Source organism: Pezoporus occidentalis, unplaced genomic scaffold (genome assembly GCF_034315485.1).
Source record: "Pezoporus occidentalis ecotype Australia unplaced genomic scaffold, CSIRO_AGI_Poc_V1 ctg40, whole genome shotgun sequence".
Classification (NCBI taxonomy): Eukaryota; Metazoa; Chordata; class Aves; order Psittaciformes; family Psittacidae; genus Pezoporus; species Pezoporus occidentalis.
In genome coordinates this window covers 2,765,855-2,791,414 of record NW_026915725.1, presented here as the reverse complement: position 1 = coordinate 2,791,414, position 25,560 = coordinate 2,765,855, and the positions used below count along the sequence as shown (strand labels likewise).

At 35.1% G+C, this 25,560-nt stretch overlaps 1 protein-coding gene across 1 annotated transcript in view; it reads right to left on the bottom strand.

Annotated features, from left to right (window-relative positions):
• Positions 1 to 25,560, bottom strand: part of DNAJC1 (DnaJ heat shock protein family (Hsp40) member C1) — a 109,707-nt gene that overhangs the window by 36,467 nt on the left and 47,680 nt on the right. The window contains exons 5-8 of the mRNA XM_062633659.1: positions 25,275 to 25,372; positions 24,070 to 24,163; positions 14,516 to 14,606; positions 6,318 to 6,484 (exon numbers count right to left, since the gene is read on the bottom strand). Coding sequence (XP_062489643.1) covers positions 6,318 to 6,484; positions 14,516 to 14,606; positions 24,070 to 24,163; positions 25,275 to 25,372 — 450 coding nt within the window. The remainder of the gene's footprint in view (positions 1 to 6,317; positions 6,485 to 14,515; positions 14,607 to 24,069; positions 24,164 to 25,274; positions 25,373 to 25,560) is intronic.

The following is a 25,560-nucleotide window of genomic DNA, read 5'->3' as shown; positions in this document are numbered from 1 at the left end:
ATTTGTACAGCATTTTGCTTTTTAGTGTTATAAAGCAGTGACCTCCTTTGTCCAAAAGTTACTTTATATTATTGTTCCTCACCCAGCTTTCAAATAAAGCCTTCATGATTAAAAAGCTCACTCAGTTATCAATATCCTATCTATGAAACACAGTGGTTTGATGGCCTAGCTTGAGAAAAACACAACCACAAACTGCATTTTAACCAGAAGAGAGCTCAGTACAAGATGATCACAGCTGACAGTTCAACAACTGGAAAAAATGGTAACTACTGCATTTCCAGCACCAACCAAGAAACTGTGTAAAAACAATGCTTACGTATACTTTTGTTTCATGATACTTGTAATAATCCTCATTTAAGAGTAAAAAGTGAAGTCTAGCAAATGCAGGGGTTCCACATTATCTAAGCTTCCCAAGTTCTGGGCATAAAAATAGTTTTTACTACCCCTGCTTTAGTAAAATCAAGTCAGGTGCTCCTGCAGTATCAAAACCACCCAAATGCCAAGAAGTGCTGCAGGATAACATGAAAAACAAAAATAATGAGAAACATCATTTTCTATCCATACATCTCATCCAGCTGGAAGGGATCAGGCACTGTCTGTCTCCACCTTTATCTCCCCTCTACAGACCAAGCAAATATCAAAAGGTCAAAAGTATTCACCCCTCATTGAGGTAGAACTTGGAACTCTATCTTCAAGAAACGAGTGAGTCAAATAATGATATGAAAGGAAGAGGAGATACCAGTGGGAGAAAATGAGGAATATATAAACCAAAAGGAATTATAATCCCAGTCCCACTGAAGACAACAATAAATCTCCCATTGATTTCTCAAGGGCCAAGATTTTCATGCAACAGCATCATTATTCACACAAACAATGAACTCTCATGAAAACAATGTGTGTTACAAATCATGTAAAATCAAATCAGAACAAACAATACAAGAGAAATCCCACTGGGAGAGAAATTACTTGGCAATGATTCATCAATAGAAGGATTCCAGAAACTGCAAATATGTATATTCTTGCATGAGTATTTGCAGAAAGGACAGAACAAGACCCGATCTTACAAAATATGTCCTCCAATAAGTTTCCCTTTTCCTTCCAGTTCCACGTAATACGTGGCACAATAGGGAAGTAAGGGGTTAATGTAACGCAATAGTGGCTACAAAACAATGCAATGGTGGCTTAACAACATATGCAAGGCACAAAACAATGCAAACTATTAGGAGTCCATAGCCATATTCCCTCTAAATTTCCCCTAATTCCTGACAAGCATACACAGGACATTTTTTTCCAGTAAATTCTTGGTGACAGGTAAAGGAAAAAAAAAATAAAATATCAGAAATTCAAACTAAGTAAATTAAGCTGCTTATTTCCTCTTAACAACCTGAAAGAGGCTCTGATCTGGAAGTACAAACATTCAGTGGCAAAACAAAAATAATTTTACAAATACACTTTTTCAGTACTTGTTTTGAAGAGCTTTATTATTAGCATAAGAATGAGCTTTTAGTAATTCCTCTCAGTTTCATAGTCATATGTGGTTTGCATGAATAGTGTAAACAGCACCATATGAATATGCAATTTAGCGCTAGGTAAGTGTATGATCTCCTATACTGAAAAAAACTCCTCACAAGTCTCATCACTTTATTTATAGGCTCTCAAATGCAATTGAGTCTGCCCACACTATTTTCAACAGATGAAGTTGAAGAATATGATAGATGGTGGAAGAAAGTCTTCATAAATGGTCCAGGTAACATGTTGTAGTTATGTGCATCTCCAGTCTGAATTTAAATATCCTGGCTGCAAACTGAATTTGTATTACTTTCTCTCTGAATTTATGAAAGGCGGGAAGCAATGATAAATGATTATCATTTTACCTAAAATAGCCTGGAATGGATTGGAATAACAATCCACCCAGTTTTTACCCAACAGCTTTCCCTTTTTTGGTCTAAAACTCCACCTACTTAACCTTTCCTCACTAATATGATTTTCTAAATTTATTTTTATTGCTGATGTAGTCTTCTTGTTAATTTTTCTTTCTGAAAAGTACAACAACCAAAATTATACAAAATATCCCAAAGGTGGATGGATCACTACTGCAGAAGTGCAGAAAAATTACTTCCCAGTTCTGTAATAATGAATATTATCTATCTTTCAATAGTTCACTTTCTTTTAACAGTTATTCTAAGTAAAGAGTAACAACGTAAGGACATAAGTCCTTTAAGGACATAAACTTCATGTATTTGCAAACTAAGACAGAGGAGTAACTTTACAATGCTATAAGCATGTTTTAGGCCAGCTATGTAGCCTTATGAAAACACTCCTCTATCTACATCCCTCAGTAGATCATTTTACCTTGCCTAAGAAGGAAGCTGTTTTCTTCTCTGTAGCCTGTTCCTTATCTACTTCAATACTTAAACCCTATGGAAACAGTAATCAATAGTACACTAATAGCTTCCATATCATATTCAGACACCAGACAGAAAAAAAACAAATGTTTCTAAGCAACTATCAATAAAAATTAGTAGACCAATCCAGAACACATACTAGTATGCCTAACTGCATTTTATATTATTTTCCATGCACTTTTACATTGCTGCCATTTCATTTTGAGCTGACAGTCACTTAGTAGGGAAACGCATATATTTTTATTTTCCTTCTTAAAAAAAAAAAGACAGTGTCTGCTCTTCAGTAGGAATGATACTTTAAATGAATTCCAGGGTAAGGACTAGCCTACAGACTCTTCCGAATTTAAAACTAAAACTTCACCTCCCCATTAGAGATGGGGATTCTCATTTCAAGGTATTTTAATTAACCTTTACTTTAGGATCACCTTCAATAAACACTGAAGCAAATTATTTGTTCTATTCCAAAGCTAACCTCAGTTCATGACTAATCTTAATTCCAGCCTTTCTGCCCAATTCTTCTTGACCCATTTCTTTACATCAACATTTATCATTTTCTTCTATTCGGTTACAATATCCAACAGCTTAACTTCTGTCAAGTTGCACTTTATTCCTACACCTCCTGACTTACCCGGACATATCTTCCTAGGCTACCCGAAGTGATATTTGCCTCCAGAGCCACCAATTTTAAATTAATCAAATCCTTGACAGAAACACAAATATCTTTTTTCTTTATAAATTCAGAATTCCGATTATTGTCAACCATTACTAGAATTTATTTTATGAAGAAAATTGTCGTTATCTTTCTGCAGTGCCAAAGCCACACTCCTGATCTACAAATAAATTTTAGAGCTTTTATGTAAACTTAATGAAACAATGGTGAGGTAGATAATTCTGAAAGCCATAATCTTCTCTACATTGGCAAATCTACTTTACAGAGCTATTAAGTTTATGATAATGTTACTTGCTAGATTAATATCTGTCAGAAAAATGTTCAGACTCCTGTTAAAGATGGAACAATAAAAATCTGAATCTTTCTTTTCTACAGCTTTGATACATCTAAATTCATAATGTTAGCCTTCCAGAGTCTTTCTTCCAAGGACGCCAAATGTATTCCTCCAAACTGGAGGAAACGTTAGCAAACAGCTTACAGGACTGTAGCCCATGAACTGTTAAATCAGCTTTAAAAAAAAAAAAACCAAACAAAAAACCACCAAATCAACAAAAAACCCACAAAACAAAACAAACAAAAAAAACACCCCCTCAAAAAATTTTTTAAAAATAAATATAAATAATCACACAGACTGACTAACTTAACGACTGATCATTATGTAATTTTTTATCAAACTGGGTGCTCTGCATGGTACAGCACTTCCAAAACAGTAGCCCATTGATTGCAGGCACCTCCTAAAGTACAAGACGTCAATAGTGCAAAGCAGTTCATGAACAATATTAAATGAACTGTAATCATCTACACTCAGGGTACCAACATCAGGAACAGCAATTCCACTTTATCAAGCTACTTTGATCTTACTACTCAGCAAATGACTGTCAAGCCTCGTTGGCTGTCCATAGCCCACATCCCCGAGCTATTATGAAAGAAAATTAAAAAAAAAAGAAAACCAAAAAAAAACAACAACAGAAACCTACCAAGATTTCTCATGAGTGAAGCATAACAATCCAAAGAAAAAGTCTGATGGCAAAATGATTTATGAAAGAGTAGCTTCTTCCTAAGACAAGCAGAACTGAGAGGTGAATGTTGCACAGCACTTTACTGCACACCCATGCAAGAAGCAGAAAAGGGAGGCAGAACAGGGATGCTGTCCCAGTTCATATCTATGATGTGTGCTGAAGGAAAATACATCTTTCTAAACAAGAAAATATGTCAAATGACAGTTGGGAACAATTCACTTGTGGTACAACTATTTTCCCAGCGAGCTTATTACAAATCATATGACACAGACATTCTCATATTGACATACAAATGGCTCCTACAAGCTGCTACAGCTGGTAACATATATTTTCCATTTCTATGTACAGTTTATGAATGTGTTTCTCTCCACTACTGTATTAAATGTCGATGTTGCATTGTGGTAACATATTAGCTGTCAAGGAAAGGAAGCATGCCTCATCACAGCTTGTTCAGGTCAAACACTTTACTCAGACAGTACACCTGCAAATTGCCTGTTTGTCCCTAAAATGTTAACCCCATTTGCAACAGAATATAATTCAAAAAATAAACTCATCAATCAAAGTGGTAGGTGCAACACTGAACCTCCAGGTGGGAGCACAGAAAACCAAGTTACTTACCTTTTAATAACAGTTCTCTGATACGTTTTAATTTCTGTGACTCCTGTTTCTGAAATGCTACAGCTACAACTTGTTCTCTTGGCAGTGTCTCTGAAGATACAACTTCTATATACTCTATGTAGGAGGTGCAAAATTATAGATGACATATGCCCAGTCTTACTCAATTGCTTAGTTTTCATGGAAATCCAAAGACTTGATTTCCATCAGAGGGGAATGTGGACTGGGATCCAGACAGTCAAGCATGCAACCAACCTGAGCGACTGTAAACAAAAATACACCTTTTCTTCTTTAATCATTTGTCCACACAGGCTGGTAAGCAAACCTGGTTCACAGGGACGCAACTAACAGGAATCCAATCCATGGACACTTTCTTGAGTTAAGGTAAACAAAGCAATGACTGTACATATGCTCTTAACTCCCAGGCAACTCATCTGTAGAATTAAGGACCCGAGTTCTTATTCTAAGTGCATGAAAATATGCCCCAGTGGTTAAGGATTCAGAGTGCCAATCCCTTACACAAAAGTCAAAAGATAAGCATATTTGCAGAACGGATTTGTTACAGAAATATAACAGCAAACAGAATACAGATGTCGGTATTATTTATACAAAAAGACAAAAGAAACAGCAAAAGAAAGCTGACAACCAGGAAGTCATGAAGCTTAGGAATCCAGTAGTGGTAGATGATTAAACAGGTTATGCAAAATTCTAATTATTTTAGTAAAAATTTAAGGTCTGGCTAAAAATGTGACAATATTTTTCACAGGTTTGAAGGAGGAAAGGAGGAAGCACATCTGCAGCACAGAGGAATCAGACAAAAGGCAACAGGAACTTTTCACTATTTTGACACTGAAGTCAGTGTGCTGCCCTAACTCCGCTCCAAACACACTCATCATAGTCTTCAAAGCAAGGCAGGGTTTTGGGTTAGGAAGGCAATTTATAACACTTCTTTCACTTCTGTATCTCAGTCCTAAGATTAAAACTATACATTTTTCAAGCCTGTATGTTTTAATAAAATTTACCAGAAGATAATGACACTAACCGCCAGTAAGAACAGTTATCTCTAAATAGAATGAACCTTAATAATAGGCCGAAGTCAAACTTTTAGGACTTTTCCATAAAGCAGATGAAACGCGCAAAGTACATAAGGAGTTCCATGATCCAAGGATACTACAGCTGGATATTAAGAGGCAAAGATTTTTTCTTTCTTTTTCCTTTGCCCCCCCCCCTTTTTTTTAATAGAGAGGAATCTATTCTTGCAAGCAGAATGTTATTAACTGCTATTAAGAGAAAGAACCAAGCTTCATATAACTTGACAGCATTATGTTCCACTAATTTCCAGTGAATAAGAACAGTATTTATATTGGAAACCATAGAAAGCTTTCATATATTTTAATCAACGACATCCTACTATAACATTTCCAGTATCGTTATACAAATTACGTTGAACATCGATATAATCTTTTCCATTATGTCTCTGCTTGACAATACTTCTCTAGACTTCAACAGAATATGAATATTGTAGTGGTATACATACAATATTGTATTTTCCCAAGAGGCAAGCAAACAAACCAACATATATAATGACATGAAAGATTTTGAACTTACCTTTTTTTTGTGTGTTCTGTTCCTGCCTCCCAACCAATCATCCATCTGTTCCTCAATCTCTTCAATTGAAGCTCCATGATCATATGATGGTATATATGCACTTGACTCCAGAACTGTGTATACAGGGAATTCTGATTTTGGTTTCTTGACTTTAGGCTTCTTCTCCTCTACACAAAAGTAAGAAAGAAGAAAAAGCAATGCTACTAATACTGCAGAGAGGTACAAATGAGGAGCAGGCTTAGCTCTTGAACTCTCTAGAACTACCACAGAGGAAGTGGCTTCAACTTTATTAAGAAGAGAATTCAGAGTTTTACATAATAATTTTGTTTTAATGAAAAGTAAATAGCTTAGCAGTGCATCCACTTAGCTCCTCTTCTATATGAACTATGCTTTAAAGGACCAAACAAGGAGCCTTTCAAAATCATGGTTAGCTCTCATTACTGCTACATCACCTGACAATTAAGATTAGTACAGGCAAAAGCATAGGCAGCTGTTAAAAGATTTTGGAAGTCCAGCTGGCTTCAAAGAAACTGGCAAAGGTAGAAAGGTGAGGTTTAGAGAATTCCATATTACTTTATGGTCAGCTGTGCTGAGTATAAGCGCCTGAGTCAATAGATAACTTCTCTGTTCTCTGATTTTTGTAAATACAAATAGCTCTGTTCTAGTATTTACACATTTAGAAATATTTAAATGTTGGACCTCATTTCTCTGATTACTCTTTCTTGCTCTCTCTGTCCTTCAAAGGATTTTAAATGCGAGCAGCAAACTCAAGAGACAGGAAGGAAGGTCAATAACGACCTAAACCCCAGCAACTGAAAACATATCTGCTATATATGATGACCTCAAATGAAAGATTCAAGATTGACTGAAAATTGCCAGAACTTCAGGGAAGACAAGAGGATGAGGACAAAAAAAAAACCAACAAAAAAAACCTGAACACTCAGAAAGTATCCAGAAACCTCAAGTGTGCCAATGACTTTCTCATTTTTTCCTCATTGTTTAAAAAATATGCTGTATTCACAATAACTGGATGCTCCTGAAGATACCACAAAACCAAGAGTTGATCTAACAGCTGGCTGCAGCCAAAAGAGGAAAGTTCTACTCTGCTTCCAGCCTTCTACTCTCCACTGTGTGCTTGTGTGCTCCTCTCTCTTCTATTTGTGCTTCAATAATCATCCAACCACTTAGAAAAGTAATTCAATTCACTAATCTAGTAGAAAATTACTCCTTTACACTCAAATGAAAAGAAAAAATCCAAGTCATTTAAAGGTGATGGGTAAGGAAAATGAGAACCACACTCAGCAGCAGTGGGCCATTAGATCAGCTTATGTGCCTTTGCAACCATGCCCTAATACTTTTCAGAGCATCAGGGGAGAAATTTCTGTTTTTCCATGAAAACCTTCTTGAAAAAAATCCTAAACAGGCCAGAATGACTGCTCCCTATAGGCCCTAATGCAGAATTCCCGTTTCTAACAGTGTATATACAGAAACAGCACAGTGAAAAGACTACAAAGACTTGACAAAATTCTAGGAACTGCATATTTAAGAAAACAATAAACGAAGAGAGAACTGTTTCATGGCAACTTCTCGAAGTCCAAAAAGAACAGGAAATTTATCTAGAGCTGAAAGGTAACAGAGTGTCTGATGATCTTTCAAGCTTTTACATGTACATTGTTCTGACACTTGTTTTTTTGAAAATCTCTTTGTTTGTAGTGAACAAATTAAATAAATGAAACATTAAGTAAAAACTTGTGCACGGATTTCCTTTTCTTGCATCCTTCTATAGGTATGTATAGTAAATATCACGAAATGATGTATAGTCCCCAAAAAACAAAATTAAAGAAAGCCCAGAGTGTTAACCAGCATTTCTCTGACTGTTCAGAGGCCACTAAAGACAATACTGGTACAAAATTATTTTTGTCTATTTCAAAAGGTGATTTTTATAATCAAATCACAATATATTAACTATTATCTAATAACTGCCACATGTAATAGCTTCTGGAGTCAGAGCTAAGATTTGCCAGGGTAAGTTAACAGTGGCTTCACCAGTTATTTACTTGCAAAAATATTCTAGGAAATTACCTTAAATGATAATTTCCATTACTGTATTTCAATCCTGCAAAATAATCAAGCACTATGTCTGTGTTCGCTTGGAATTACTTAACAGCAGAGACACACCAAGACAGTTGTTTTTTCCTGTACCTCACATCCCATCAGCTGTTTCCTAATTTTCCCTCTCAAAATATGCAAATAGTTAAAGCCTGAATGAATGTAACTAACATTGAAAAATGAAGAGCCTAGCCTGTAAATAGGTCATCTAGCCTCTTTCTGTAGCTTTAGAAATAATTCTGTAACAGTATTTCCAGAAGACATCATACTGACTTTAAAATGAGATATCAAAGACAATATCTAGGCTTTCTTCAGGCATTTAAGTGACAGAGGAAGACCTAACATAGACAAGATACCCTGCTGTTTGTCGACTATCAAAGTAACAAGAAATCCGACCTAGAGACAATGGCTGTACAACCTCAAACAAGCACTCAACCAGAATGAGAAAACTTGTCTCTACTGTCTCCTGTGCATATACAAATAAGAGTTCAGCATACCCATTAAATACCACAATGGCTGTCTTACTTCATTAAAAAAAATGAAATTGAAATCACAACACCTTTAACATGGGAAACACTTTCACCTCAGAATTTTCAAAAGCCACTTTTTAGAATAGGGAATCACATGCAAGTGGTTGAACAGTTATCATAATACAGGATTTTAGACAGGGGATGTTCAGACCACTATACCACAGGTGGGTACCAATATCTAGCAGACTTTAACTATGACCAGAGTTACTAGTGCTCATCCACTTAAATGCAGACAAGAGAAACAGAGCCTCACTTTAAGCTCAATCAGTGAATAAATAACTTGCTTAACACTATTATTTTATGGGAACATTATGTAATTTAATTGCCAATTTACAGTGCAGCAACTTTTCTTGTATATTAATTAGAATAATACAACCCAGGCAACAACAGAAGGTAAATGGATAATCCAAGATCATAACCAGTATGGAAATAATTTTGTATCTACCACTCCAATGTAGAAAAGATGAATATTTTACATGGTTTATCACTTCTACAGTTCTGGTCCTTCTGTAGCAGAAGAAATTTTGGTTTATGACTTACTGAATTCACATGCTGCAAGGATACTACTTTTATGTATTTTTCACCTTTAGAAATATCAAGTTCTTTACCAAAAGACTGTGTATTTAACAACTTCAGAGTTAAAAAAGGAGATATAATTTGTCCCCTACATTTGAACAGCATATAAACATAACTATCAGTGGGATGCCTAGACTTTAACAGATAACTATTACCTAACTCTCTTAAAAGTACCATACTTTACATTTCTAAAGGCTCCCAATAGTATTCCAATACTATTCCTGCTCTGGCTATACAACAGACTCAAAAGTCTGGAAAAAAACTTGTGCTAAGGTTTTGACAGTTTATTGAAAACAGTGGAGCAAACTATATTCAAACACTCATGTTTAAGAAGCACACATTTCTGTACTCAAAGTCAATGGAATTATATGAAAGCATCACAAGTTGGAAACAGATTCGTACATCTGCTGTACTGAGACCTAGAAGGTAGTTTATTTTTGAACAAGCTGACTAAAAACATGCTCAGTGATGAATATATCAACTATAAAAAACTTCTCACAAGCTGTAGGTTTGCATCTTTCATCTTTTTCTCTATCTACCCTTCCCCAAACTTTCAAATCCCCCCCCCATCTCCGTAATATGAAAGGATTAGAAATAAACCTCCAACATTTGACAGCTAATTTGTCTTCTAACAAACAAACATATAATGAAACACGCATGACTCTTTCAAATAAGCCTCCTAATGCTGTATGTGAGTGCAATATTTTCCATAAAATCTGAAGCAAGTTTTGTAAGGAGAGGCATCAGACAGCCTAGTTGAAACAACTGGAAAAACACATGAGCTTGCAAGTTCGAAATCCTTTTGGCAGGCCTGCCAAAACTATCAGTGAATCAGATGATACTTAGTTTGCCATAATTAGGCTTCAGAGGTAACAATTAAGTGATCAGAACATTCACACCCACACTGACCAAAAAAGGCCACGTTATATGAAGTAATTTTCTCTGAACCTGTCTGTCAGCAAATCATTACTGAGCAGGCATGTGAACACTGCATTTTGGCAGCAACTAACACTAAATACAATTATCAAATATCTTTGTCAATTATTTAGAAATAAAGTCAGCTTCAGTATAGTGCTAGATTACATAAATTGGGTCAAAATGGTTTACAGTGAAGAGGAAAGTACACGAAGAAACAGGAACATGGACTGGCTGGTAGTCTAGGACCAATTAAATCAAAAGCATTTTGTAAATCACAGTTACAGATCTTATGCTGTATCTGCACTGACGATGGACTGCATGCAAGGAACCTCTGATGTAAGAGCTTGCAGTTCTGGCGGTTAAGCAATCTGAAATGAGCTACCAGTGCAATGGAACTAAGGTAATCTGTGATTCTGTAAACAGAATAACTAAAAGCTAAAGCTAGAGAAATTGGTACTGAAATTAAGACATAACTATGTAACAGTAAAATTAATTGTCTGAACAAACCATGAAGAACTGAAGGCATCTCAAGGCTTTCAAATCAATATTGTATCTTGCATAACAAGATTCTAAAAGCTGAAGTATGTCACCGGTACAAGTCAAACAAGACAAGTCACAAGAATCAGTATTTTTCACTGATTTTTACCAGTAAGGGTTTGAAATAAACACATTATACTAAATGATCTAGCGATGTCTTCTATCCCTAGGTTTCATGAAACAATATAAAATGCTAACAAAGGGGCATGCTGTATTCCAAGCCATCTGTAAAGGGAGAACCACTAAGCCTAACCAAACTTGATGAAATATATTATTAAAGGTTTCACTACAGCTCTGGATGTTTCACAGAAAGACATTTTTTCCTATAAAGCCCTATACAAAAATATAAATACCACTACAGCTACCATCATAAAGCCCAAATACAGAAAAAAGGCTTGTTATGCAGCCTCAGGGCTAGTAACTTCGTATTTCCATTAACCCTTGAATGATGGGTGTAAGGAAAAAAACCCAACAAACTACGTACTATTCAACATGGTTTATAACTACAAATATGGATTGTTCCAGATGCCTTGTACATCAGGCCAAGAATTCTGGATTTACAATGCAAATATCTTTGGTAACTGGGATGCCAGTGAAGAGTTCACCTGCAATATCTAGCAGGTGTTACTTCTTTAGAAAGGTGTATTTTAAAAATAAGTTTAAGCCTCCATATTGAAGGCCAAGGAAAGCATAAGAATGGAAAGTTAGAGAACTACCAAGGCTAAGTATAAAAAAACAAAAATAGATGTGTTTCCCCCCACAAGGGATGTGGTTGAAAGTAGTAGTTCATGCAAGAAGAGGACTGACAGAGTTGCTAGAATTTGTCTTGATAACTACTCAATTTATGTTTAAAAATTAGAGAGCCACCTGTCCTGATAATGTATGCCTAAGCCTTCTCAGTTTAATGACTACTCAGTTTACTTAATACATAGTCTGTTTTACTTTCCATGACTACAAAGAACAGGGCCATCTATTGTTACAAAATTATTCCCTGTTGCAGGGGTTATACGCATGTGTAACAATACAGGAGAGGGAGAAACCGAAGTTTATTAATTAAAGCTTTTCCATTTTAAAATAAATTTTGTGTTCTGCTATCTAAATGTGAAAAGGGCATCAGAAAATGTAAGGCAAACCATTTCTATTTTTGCACATAAACCAGCCAGTTATCTGTAATCCCATACAAAACAGCATTTTCTAGAAACATAAGGTCTGCATTTTAAGTTGTTATGTTTTTGTAAGGTAAAGTTGCTGTATTTTTCCTGAGGTAGTAATGACAGTGTTTAATAGATTGACTTATTTTGCCAGCATTTTAGCAGGGTTTCTTATCACTTCTCAAAATTGTGCATAATGTTACCTTGCCAAAAATTACTTTTTCACACTCCTTATCAAATACAGCACTTTAATAACATGCTAATACTGTCCACTCTTTCCTACTCTGCAAATTGTATTTTCCTCCTTCAGTACTCTTTGGTTTTAGTTCAAGCCGCCTACAGAACACTGCACAATTTCAGCAGGGAAGCAGATAGACACGAGGGTAAATTAGTAGTTAAGTCATGAAAAAACAAGCATCGTAAAACAGCTATTACTAACCTGCACGAGCTAAATTTACTCAATTAGATAGATGAAACTGTTACTTTCATTCCACGAATGGTCTCTAAAATTAAGAAGAATGGGGGCAAACAAAATCCACATTTGGTGATTTACAACCTTTCTATGCTAATTGTGAAGTGACAATGCAGAACAATATAATAAGAAGCAAATTTAACAGATGCTTTGCATGCAAGGTTCAGTAAAGAATTATATAACTTCTTTTGCCTACAGTAACATAGGTGCATCTCTTGTTCTACTTTTGGGAGTCCTATTTCTTAAAAAAAAAAAAGGTAGCCAACAGCTCATTCTACTGCCCATGCAGTGCCTGTAGCACTGCTATGACTGACCAAATTATTTCCAGGCCAAATTCCAATCTCTGCTAATTAAAGGTGGCTACTCTCCATCCCTCCTCCCGCTCTCTGCCAGCAAGCCTACCAAGGGAGAGTGGGATGCCAGCAAGACTGGTGAGGACTGGCCCCTGATCACATGAGTGACACTGGGTCACCCAGCACACATGGGCGTCGTGCTGTGTCACACCCAGCAGCATGACAGGGGACAGGATAGTGAGAGGTCATCAGTGACCCTAAGAGGAAATGTGCCAAACCCGCATCTCTCACATGTGGGCACTGATAATGGAAGTAACAAAATAAAACCCAACTCCTGCGACATCTGGCAGACGGGGAATACTGAAAAGTTCACACGTGGTCTTTCAGTCAAACACAGGAGCGTGCACACACAATTTTAATGACTTTTTACTTTCACTTGCACTTCTGTTTCCAAAAACTAATCCTTTTTTAACAGTAGTTCACAAATTTCAATGCAGAACATACGCCAGCTATTTTGAACAATGGCAATACATTACTATCTGACAATTTAACAAGTTTTTAATAACCCGAGTCAAGACCCTTTTCAAGGCCCATTTTGTGGCAGGTATCTCAAATACAATGGCAGGCCTCCTAACAAGCATTAAATGCACTACTTTGCTACATTTGGCCTGGGTCCACAATGTTCACCGAGGTGCTGAACGCCACCTATTTTCTTAAAATAGATTCAGCTACAGATAAATTGGGAATTATTGCTGTAACTAAGTATATTTGCTGATTTTACAAAATTAAGCTATCTTGTAAATATAAATAATGCAGCTGTATTTTAAGTGCCTAAAGGCTTATGCATACTTAAAGCTAGTAAATTATTATAGGGCACTCAATGCACTTGTCAGAATAAAGGAACGTAAAAGCATGCACTTAAGTATGGTAAATAAAGCAAGCACGCGCATACAAACAAACAAACAAAACTTCTAAAATTGTCTTCAGAAAAGGGTAAGTTTAATCATTGTCAAAAGCAGATAACTGAAAGAAAAGGAAAAGTCACCTATAATTATTCTGAATCCTTTATTAAGGAAAATGGTAATTGTCTTCCCTGGTCTTTTATACGAGCGTAAAGACTTTAAAGCATTTATTTCAATAATAGCATGAATCCACCTCTGAAGTCTGCATCCATGCTTTTGGAAATTCAAATTACATTGAATTTCTATCACAAAAATCAACTCAATTTGCAAAACAGAATTATTAAGCATATTTTAAAAAATATTTACAGACAAAGAGAATACAAGAATGCTCAAAATACAAGAGGTCACTTCTGAAAATTTATACTTCAAAATCTATGCATTTGAGATTTCCCCCTCCTGTAAAGCAATATTTCTAGCAAAGCATGCTTTTGTTGCTGCAATATAACTATCACCTGACTTTCATGCTTCTGTAGGAACAAGCCAGCAGCCTACTGCAAAACTAGACAAAAAATTAAAAGCTTTTTAAAATTTATCCACAGTACAGAAATATATAGAGCACACATTTTAGATATAAAAATGTTCACACACATTCTGTGTAGTAAGTATATCATATTACATCTTTGTTTATTAAGACAGCGGTAAAAACTCACTCTGAAGTGTTTCAAGTTCAGCCTTAGCCAGGGCATCTTCTTTCGCCTTCATTTTTGTTTCTTTATATTCTACATATAATTGTCTGGCATCCTTTAAGAAAATGTTGCAATGGTATTAGCATCCTTATACAAACAAGTTACTCCAATGGCTCTGTTTTAAATTCTCAATTAACCTTGCAAAAATTTTAAGATACATTTGTTCTCTTGAGTTACAGAAATTGTCAGTATAGAAAGCATTTATTGAGAATGTAGAATTTTTGTGTAATAAAGGTTCAGATGTAATAATGTAGATATTATAGACTTTGATGCTCACTGACAACCTGAAGAGCAAAATGGTTAGAAAAACATTTCTGATCACTACCTATAGCTTTGTAAGAGGCCATGTAGCCACTTTGCTCACATCAGCAATCTGGAAGTTCAAGGAAGAAAGAAAAGTTTTTAATTAGAGTAGTATGTGGAGGGACAAAGACCATTGCTAGGCAGCAGTCATCTTAGTGTGAACCCACTATGGTAACACTAACCACATGTTCCAAAACCAAGCTTTGTCCCTTTTTATTTATTTCCTCCCCCAAACCAACTTCTAGATAGCAATTAAAGTGTTGAAAATATATATTGTATTTTGTTGGTTGGTTTTTGGTTTTGTTCTTTTTTCTTTTTTTTTTTTCGCAAGGATTAGATTCTAACCTGAAATCTATTTGGCAAATTTACACATAAAAAACAAAATCACAAATCTCCAGTAAGGTACATGCTTCCAAAATCTGACGAATTACTAATTATAGATTTGCATTGAAAGCTTTTCAATATGAACAACCAGACTGCTGAAGTAAGAGACTCACCAACAGTAAATCAAAATTACAGTATTATGTAAACCTAATTTTAGTTCCTTATAGCCAAAACTAGTTTTATTCTTGTTACATTAACAGCCCTGTTTTTTACATATAAAGGGTGATTCAAGTTTTTATGTAGAATGTATTGTAAATCATCAGTAAATATTTTTATAATTTCAACCATAATCCCACAAATTTGAACAAAATCCAGTCTCATTAAAATAAGACAACTTAATGAACTTTGAAAGTGAAAACCGAGTTAAGCAGTCATTGCTACCTCTAATGGTAGGAGTCATCCAAAAACATTGCTTCCTGTAAAGATAATGACAAAAGCTGTTCTTTGCATTGTACTGGCATCTAGCCCTTCAAAACTACTTGAGGAAAGTGAGAAAACACAGGACAGAACCATGATCCACCTCAGAACTTTGTAATGTTTTAGAGACATCTCACTGATACACATCAGCGTGCCTGAAGAACAACTCTGACAAATTCCCACAAAACATCAGTAAGATTTAATCTTTTTCAAAATACCTCTTACTCTCTAATTTGTCTTTACATTTGGGTACAGGGAATAGGAAGTTACATTTCTCTGTCAGGTTTATGTAGGAGACCACTGTGCACAGAAGAAATTTTAAAGAATTTACATAACTTTACACTGTTGGAACATAACAGATGAGAGCAACTCATCTCACACAACTCACCTCAGCAACACGCTTTCAGTTTTCGTTTTGGGGACAGGGAAGAAGGGGGGTTTGGTGGTTTTTGTAGAATTGGGGCTAAACAAAAAAAAAACAACAAAAACCCACCAAGTGTAGGTACAGGAAGACTACTGTTAACAGCAGATATGTAGACTTTGAGGAAACACATTCATTTTCTATGCTAGAAAACCAAATTAAAAAACTAGGGTCAGCATTGGTTTCCCTTTTCATTTACCTGAAATATGAATTCCCTACTGTATATGGAAACTTCCCTTCTACTCTCCAGATTTGGACTGCTTGCGTGATTAAGAAACAGAGACAGCCATAAATGTCATGGTTAACTTGTGCTGTAAGTTTGAGTCATTTGTGCTGGGTGGCATACACAGGACTCAGACATACTGATATCCAAAAAATGCTTTTGTTTAAGGCTATGATTTTAAAATGGCTACAATTAACTGGCATTTAAATTTAACCCATTTGACACTGAAAGCCAATATTTGATGCTAAATTCTGGTGTAAAATCCATTATTGCTTGTGGGATCTCCAGACAGCAGGCACTAGGGGGTAACTGTCAATCTCTCCAGCATGTCAATCATGGAACAATTGGAAATGTGGCTCAGATGAAAATGAGACACAATAGCTGAACAATAAAGAAAACTATTCTGAAGCACGTAAATGAAATTTAGCAGTATTGTTGCTTTAAGATAAGAAATGGATTATCACTGCAAATGGCGTAATATGCAGGTAACAAAGGCAACATTAGTCTTTTATCTTATTTATCACAGTTTGTTATGGCTGGTACCATAACCACAAAAAAGGGGAGACTGCACATTTTGAATCACACAAAAATGTAGGAAGTAAAGCAAAGAAAAAAGAACAGAAAAAAAATCAAAATGGATTCTGAAGATTTGAAAATGAAATCCTTCCCACAAAAGCCTAAGAAATGGCTCTACAGGTTGTAAGGAGAAATTAGAAGACATACGTGAGTAAAGATTTTAGCCACAGACACAAACTAGATGGGTATTCGACCTTATACGTCAAAATGAAAGCAAAACAAATCAACCAAAACAAAACAAAAACAACAACAAAATCCACTGGAAGACAGTTTAAAACAGAAGTTATTTGAAGAAAACTTCTGCCCAACATTTGTAAGCACATTTCAATATGCTCCTTGTTAGTTTTCAATAGTTTCAGTCTAAACAGGAATATTCATTTTCAAGCATATTCGCGTTTGGTAGTCAGAGTATTTCAAAAGAGATTTATGTTCAGAATTTTTACTTTACAAAGTGATAAATTCTAGTAGTCATTTTGCTTCAATTTTAGGGCCCTAAAACCACTGGCAGTATAGGTACAGCCTCTTTCAACCTAAGGCTCCTTCCCCAGGATTCAGTAATAATTTTTCTTTTAGAAGATATTTCCCCAAACAGCTCAAAATATGCACATCAACATTTTAGACCTGATCACCATTAGTTCACCATTAATAGGTAATAAACATTTCCTATTATATAAACACACAGAAAAACAACTAGAACTGTTGTAACTAAAAAAATCCACCTTACCTAATCAGAAATATTTTGCTCTCATTTGCAGGAGTTTGAACACAGATACATTACTTCTCTTCACCCTCAAAGCAATAATGCATATAATTAAGCAAAAAGAATAGTGAAGAGTGGTAATATGTGCTGGTCTTTTATACTATGATTTCAAATGTACACTTCCCAAAAAGGAACAGAATGAAAAAAAAGAGTATATCTGAAATGTAAAATTCTGCTATTAGTATTTCTAAATTATATTTCAACTGCTGTGTATAGGAAGTTGCTGTGATTACCCTCATGGCTAACCAAAATATTTCAAAAAGTGTTAAAAATAAAAATCAACATACAAACACTGAATTATTTTCAATATTTTAACCATAAGAAAGAATGAAGAACAGTGAAAAAAAAATCTGGTATTTTAGCTCCTTTTTATTTTAGTATCGTCTTGTGTCAATAAACTTAAGATTGCCAAGACAAAGCTGTGCTTGAGTTATACAGAAATATATAAATTCTAGATACTGGAAGTTTAAGGGTTTGGGTTTTTTTGATTTGGGGGTTTGGTGGTGGTGACTGTTGTTTGCTGGTTTTAAATCAACAAATACATTATTTATTCAAACTGTACTAATTCGGGAATAAAAACAGTTCTGAGTAAGACTCACTCACTTTGGCCTCTCCTTGACTCTTGGGTAGGGTGATGAGGTTTTGTTGTTTTGTTTGTGTTGTACGGTTATTTTTCCCTCCAGCTAATCTTCCTGGCTTTGTGGTCTACCTCAGAAAGACTAGAGATTAGGAGAAACAAGGCAAACATTGGAAACAACCTGCTGTATTGGCCATATGTGAATCTTCATTACAGATTTCATGATAGAATCAGCTTCACATTTCAGTTCTCTGGGTGAGGGACTGATAAAAAACAAAATTTATCCCCTCAGAATTCACAGTTAACTGGAAACTTTCCCACAAGCATAATTAAAATCAGTATATTGAAATAATTTTATTTGCATTAATTCTCATTAATTTAATCTATAGAATTGAAGAGAAATATCTGTATGAAGTTCCTGAAGTAATTTTGGTGGTTTTTTGAGTAGTGTTCTTATACAATTTGTACGAAACCAGAGAAAATAAGGCAAATTAAAATTACTGCAACATCCACCCTTCAATTTGCTATTTTCTGTGCAATAAAAATGACACCCATTATACCACAGCAAAAACACTCTTTTGATGGTTTTATAAACCAGTGATATCAACATGTTCTGGTAAAAAATAATGTTAAAAGTTAAACATTATGATTTATCTTTATCTGTTGCATTTTTACATGTTTTTCAAAGGTAAACTAGCAAATAAATAGGAATTGCATTACTTCCTCCTTTATAACCAGAAAATCATGCTTTGGCCTTGAAATAATACCAGGTGTGGCCAGGATTGTCAGCTGTGTATATCCTGTAGGCAGTTGAAGCATGGTTCCCAAGCCTTGGATGCAGGGTGTGCTCTGCAGCATCTGTTGGGTATTCCACATCCAGAGTGATGGAGCAAAGGTGGGCAAAAGGGGGAACTGAGGCCAGTGCTGCAAGGTCTCCCTAGGACCCATTCACAATCCACAAAGTCTCACACCACAATAGAACAGCACCATTAATTGAGAAGCAGTATTGTCTCATACGTGAGCTACTCTTGGAGCTATGCTCCTCTAATGTGCGTGCTAGGATATGCAGACATACAGTAAGTAATTCAAAGGAGCAGAACAAAATTCTCTGTTACAGAACAGCAAGCTATTAAAGGCCAATTTCTATAGTGTGTTACACTGACTTAAAACTTTTACTATGCAGCAAAGCACGTTTTGTCTCCAGAGTCTCAGTGAGTACTCTGTTAGACACAAATTATTTTTGCTCACTTGCATACACCCAGAATACTTGTTTTATCAATCACTCTCCTCTGACCTGCTTCTAAGCTTCTAATTGACCTCAGGGTCAAGAGCTTCATCCCTACTTTGGTTCTTCCAACAGCTGCAAAATAGCAAGAAACAGAGCAAATAGGCAATCACTCGTGCCACACATCCTGCAATTGCTCACTCCCCACAATTTATATCAACAATGGTGCTGTACAGTAAGTTGGAACACATTAAAACCCTGTAAAGCTGGGTATTAAGGAGATATTTAACCTGACTTGAATAAATCTTCTCAAAAGATCTCATTTTAGGGCATAAGTTATTAAATGCAGTAAATTTAATTTTAATCTCATACAATGATTTTATATAAAGTAATATGTGAAGACAAAAACAACCTACATAAATGTTTGCTGCCCTAAATAAATCTTACTTAAAAGCTAACTTTGCCAAAGGAGATGCCCTGCTGGCAAAGCCTCCTGAGTTTAATGACACATTGCCAATCCAGGTCAAAGCTGAACCATCTCTAAACAGGTGTTGAAATGTAATCATGGATTAAAAGAAAACCTGAGGAAAAAATTAAACACCTCTGGGTCACTAGTTTGAATCTATTCCAGGCTACTAAATCAGCTACAGTAATTACCATCTGGTAGTCTACATAAAAATAAATTACTGGCCTTTTTGTTTTAATTCACTTCACACTACCCAAAGGTCTCCATAAGCAAAAGTTTCAATTGTAATTGAAAGCTCTGTTGAGAATTTCACTAGGTTATACCCGGTACTACTACGTACTGAGTTTGAACTGCCTTCTCGTTACTGGCAAGCCACCAGAAGTTCTCCCAGAAATTATTTAACTAATACAAAAATATATCATAGTGCTGACTAGTACTAAGTTGGTGTAAAAACGAAGACGTTCATTGCTAGGCTTCACCCCATCAAGGAAGAGAGAAAGTAGTTGACAGAACATTAACAAACACTCTTATCTTCAGTTTTCTGAAGGAAATACTTTGTGAAGAATAATTAACATTTTTTTAAAAGACTTTGCTTAAGTCTTATGTCTGCACATCCAAAGAAAAACCTCTCGTAAACTGATTTGGGAATAAACTGCAATTTACATATGACCATTCTACCACAAAATGAAAGTTCACTTAAAACAACCGTGTCCTCTGTACTACATTCACCATTTGAACTTCAATTCTTGCACACTATATTTGGTTGGTTAACTTTTTGTAAGAACAATTTTCAGTTCCAATAAGCATTATAATTAAAGTTGGGTGTTTTTTTATTTCTTCTGCTATGTATTTTCTTAAATATATAGACTTCTTCCTGGCCATTCTCATGAAAGAGGAAACTATAAATGACCTTAGAAACAATTCGTATTCTTTCTTTATCTTTTTTCTTGAGCCTACATTATAAGAATTAAACTTGACAATAGTCAATGTAATTTACACTCCACTTAATGTTTCTTTCACATCAGAGAGATTTGATTTATGACACATTTTATGTATTCTTTTCCCTTTGCTTCTTAAAACAAGCTTAAAGATGCTGTTTTCACCCCCCAAATTTAACTAAACTAAATGTGTGGATATAAAAACCTATGCAATCTCTCTCAAAATACAATTGTCAACAGTTTAAAAGAAAGAAAAAAAAAAACAAACCAATCATTTTTTAGTTGCTCTCATCCTCCTCTCACCCATTTTTCTTCCAGTTTCTTGACATAAAATGTAGACTACGATAAAATGGCATAGGCCATCAGAAGGGCATGCAAACAAAGCATTTTTCTTCAGTAAAGGCCCACCTTAATTATTTTAAGTGCCTCCTTCTGAAATCTGACATTTTGAAGAAGGAAGGGAAGTAGGAGAAAGATGCTCAATTGGATAAATGAGAGCCGGGCATGGGCAGAAGCTCAGCAACCTGAATCCTCAGACAGAGCTGTTTTTAGTAGAATATTCGCATTAACTAATGGGGGAGAGAGATGGATGCTAAGTAAAAGGAATCAGTACAAAAAATGAAAAAAAAGTTTAAATTGATCTCTCGTGTTTTTTGTTTTGTTGAGGGTTTGGGTTGGTTTTTTTGGTTTTGTTTTGTTTGGTTTGGGGGTTTTTTTGTTTGTTTCCTTCTTTTTTTTTTAATAAAGTTTCCTTTAAGGAAGAACTTGCGTACACAGGCAGGTGGAGTTTTTCCTTAATTTGACTAGTAGTTTAGCAATTTCATTGTCAGGGCTTTCAAAAACTCAGTGGCAGAAGCAACACTACATTAAAAGTATTGCTAACTCTTTCCTGTCCCAAACAGGGTTCATTTAAATATGGATGCATTTTCAGAAGTTAATCTACAATTGGCTGGATTAGTTGTAGATGAATGACAGCCAACTTTGAAAATAATTTGTTTGCTCTTAAGTGACTGAAGAAATTATTTAGATTAACTTGTTAAAGAAAAATCTGTAGCAGCCATCCTTATGTCAACCACTGTAACACCTTGTTAAATAATTTGCATGTGTAACTAGTACAAATTACACTACTCAGTATCAGCATGAGTCTTATCTTCTAGATAAGCTGCCTTAGTGATTCTATTTATACTATAAGTGTGAAACACTGAAATCTCAAGCCTATGTTAGTGTATTACTGAAGAGAAAAGCACTTACATTCAAAACAGGACCTCTGTACCAGGTTATAATCATGTAAGAACAGCCACTCTTTTGTTATTACCTTGGTAATTCAATTAAGGCAGAACTTGTTAAAACCTTAAATACAACTTAAAAGAAGCCCAGAGGTGTCCCTGTCCAGCTGGCTACAATATCTATCGTCTGCACTGTCATTTCAGAAAAGTCACCAGCATGAGGTCACTGCTGCTCTTATGCTCTGCAAATGAGGGAATACTTCTTTAAGTATTGTCAGCTAATAAGCTACAGTAATTTATTGCAGTTATCTGAAGTCCTGAATATTCCCAATATTGAAGGATACTTGTATTTTATTGCATTTTAACTTATGTAATTGGCAGGTCACCTTAAACAACAACAAAACAAACCCTAGAGTTAAGCTGTAGCACAATTCATGTACGGGACAGTTTACTCTAGAACCACATCTGCATCCTCCTTGCTCCACAGTTGTCCTGTCCTCAATTCCTCTACATCATGCTTCCCCTGCCACCAAATCCCTGCTTGTTGGTTTCCAATTTTCCATGAGTTTAGATAGGGTTTTTGTTTTTTTCCACTCCTATTAATTTAATGGATTTAAGATCCACAACAAGAGGTATTGGCTAGGTGTCTACAAAGTGCAAAACCATTTTTGCTGTGTTCATCTTTTCTGCCTATTCTGGCAGAGACAGGATCTGATTTTTGATGAGCAAATCTGAAACCTGTTAAACTGACTTCTTAACAGACTGTTTTAAAATAAAAAGTGAGAAAACTTCGATTGAAAGAAGTATTTTGAATATTTTACAATTAAGACAAAAAAAGGTTGGATAATTATGAAAATTCAAAAAATGCAGCAACAGCAGTTGCTGAACTAAATTCTTTTCCATCTGATTAACCAAAATGAGGGATTAACATCAAAGCTTAATTTGGACATAACAGTTGATTTAATTAAGCACCATCATTTTTCCTTTAAAAACTTGCAAAAAGGAAAGGTTTCTTTAATAAAATAGCCACACAGTGCTGGTGAAACTTTTAAAAGAGGAAGATACTAACTTTCGCATCTCTTTGCAGGAAAAGTTAAAGACTGAAAGACCAGACTTTATAATTTTTATAAGCCTTTTCCTAACATATTAGGAATTATGAATTATATGCTTTTTTCAGCTTGAACACAAACAGAAATTGAACACTGATGCTATTTCTACTTCAAAATGAATACTAAATGTTTCTGTAAACCTAAGTAAAATCCACCTTCCATTCACTGATCCATATTCATTAGTGACAAGGGTACTAAAACCAAATGGATATATTCAAGGCAAATGAAAAGAAAGACCACGTCATATTAAAAAAGTTATTCTGATAACGGATCTGACAACACTTACGCTGGCTGAATATCAACTAAATTTTACAGTTTAGATTATTAAATCAAAACCACACAACCGTGGGCAAATCTGCCACATTCACTTCTATAAGTTACAACTATACCTTTGTTATTTTACCCTTAGTAGTATTTTCAGGTATTGATTTACATCCTTAACCAGTGACTTAAAAAAACTCAATCAGAAGAAGTAATTTCACTGTTCCCCCAAATTTAAATGACATTAATGCTTGCCGTGAAAGCACAGCATTTCCCTATTTGAGATAAAAATATTTTTGTTAACAGATCGCTCATTAGGAATACCAATGTCTTTTTACATGTATATATATCACCCCTCTCCATAATATATTCCTGTAATTTTGCCTAACAGGAACTGCTGCTGAATTCTCTAGCACATTAAGATTAATGTACATTTTGAATATATTCATATTTTGATGAACTTATGATAATATATTTGCCTCCAAAGAGTAATTTTTATACATATATATATACACACACATGGCATGTGCTTGAGCCAAAAAATTTGTAAAAACAAGTGCTATGCATCTGATTATCCATAATAACACCATCAAGAAAAATAAAGTAATATAACTTAGAATCATTACTATTACCTGGAACAGCTGAGGTAAAGCTTTCACAGTGAGACAGAACCATATTCCCAGCTTGCATGGAAGTAAGTCATGCCACTGTGGTTTGTCCAGTACTCTGCAGTTAAATAAAATTGTGAGGTTTTCATTACTTCCACACAATCATAAAGCCAGAACTTTACCATATCCTTCAAGATGATTAGCACTTGTCAACTCCTATAAAAGCATGTAGCTACATAATATTAAAAAAACATTTTGAATATTCAATTAAAAATACGTAACAGCTCACTTCTAATCACCGCTGTATTTAATCTCTTAAAAAGGGCTTTTCAAGAAGATAAATTCCTAAGCCACATAATCACTTTAGTTTGAAACAAAAAAAAAAAAACAACCAAAAAAAAATGCCCAACAACAACAAACCAAACCAAACCTGGAAAAACCTCAAGCCTCAACGAAGTGTTCACAAGTGCTGACAACCAGATATGAAGACTGTAGCATAAACAAAACAATACATAAAAATTAATGTCATTTGCAGTTCACTGGAGCATTACTCACTGATGTCATCAGGAAAGACAACAGGCAGAATGGTCTCTGATCTCCATCCTGCATTGATCCAGTTCATGCCCCTGCTGTGTGAACTATTTAAACCCTTTATTTCTTTCTATGAATCAATAGAAGAAATGGTGGTATCTTTTGGAGCATCCAGAAAGTCACTATTTGCCTATGTGTTTCTTAACAAACAATGGTGTTAGCAGCCTTTACCAACAGGCTTGTTTTTAAATTAATAAGATAAAAAGCATTAAATAAGACAAGCATTAATACCCCATAAAAACTCCTTGCTTGGTATGGTAAGCTAAAGCTTAAATAAATTGAAAATTGTTAATTGTAATAAAAGGGAAAAAAAAATCTTCAAAAGACAGAAAAAGTCGTAAAATATTCTAAAATCAACTTGTAGAAATAATACACCCTTCTATAAGCCAGATATCATTAATTCAGCCTTAATCTTCCAATTATTGTTGATCTGCTGAATAAACACCACACATGTATTCCCAAATCAAAAGCTGAGAACACATCTACACTGGCACGCTTTATATCAGCAATTGCTGCTACTACAAATACAGTTGTTTTTCTCATTAAGTATTTCAGAGATGCAAGGAGAACATGACAGAACTAAACCAGCAGCTCATAAAATGATTTAAAATGCAGAAAACGAAAGAGTTCCTTCCCACCTTTCATTTTTGTCTAGAGCAGCAAGTTTGGCTTCATCTGTACCCCTGCCGCCTGTTTTTTTCTTCTTCTCCCTCTTTTTTCTGCCAAGCAGTTCATCCTTGATGCAGAAAGAACTACGGTTACAGGTTATCATTAGCATGTAAACCACAAATGTTACTGGGACTCTTCTGTGAAGGGTAAACAGTAGAGTAGCATTTATGCAAATGTATCTAGGGGTCCTACATGATTAAGTAAAATGATCTATCTTAACAATAACTGTTGCCATGGTATCCAGTCTTTAAACAC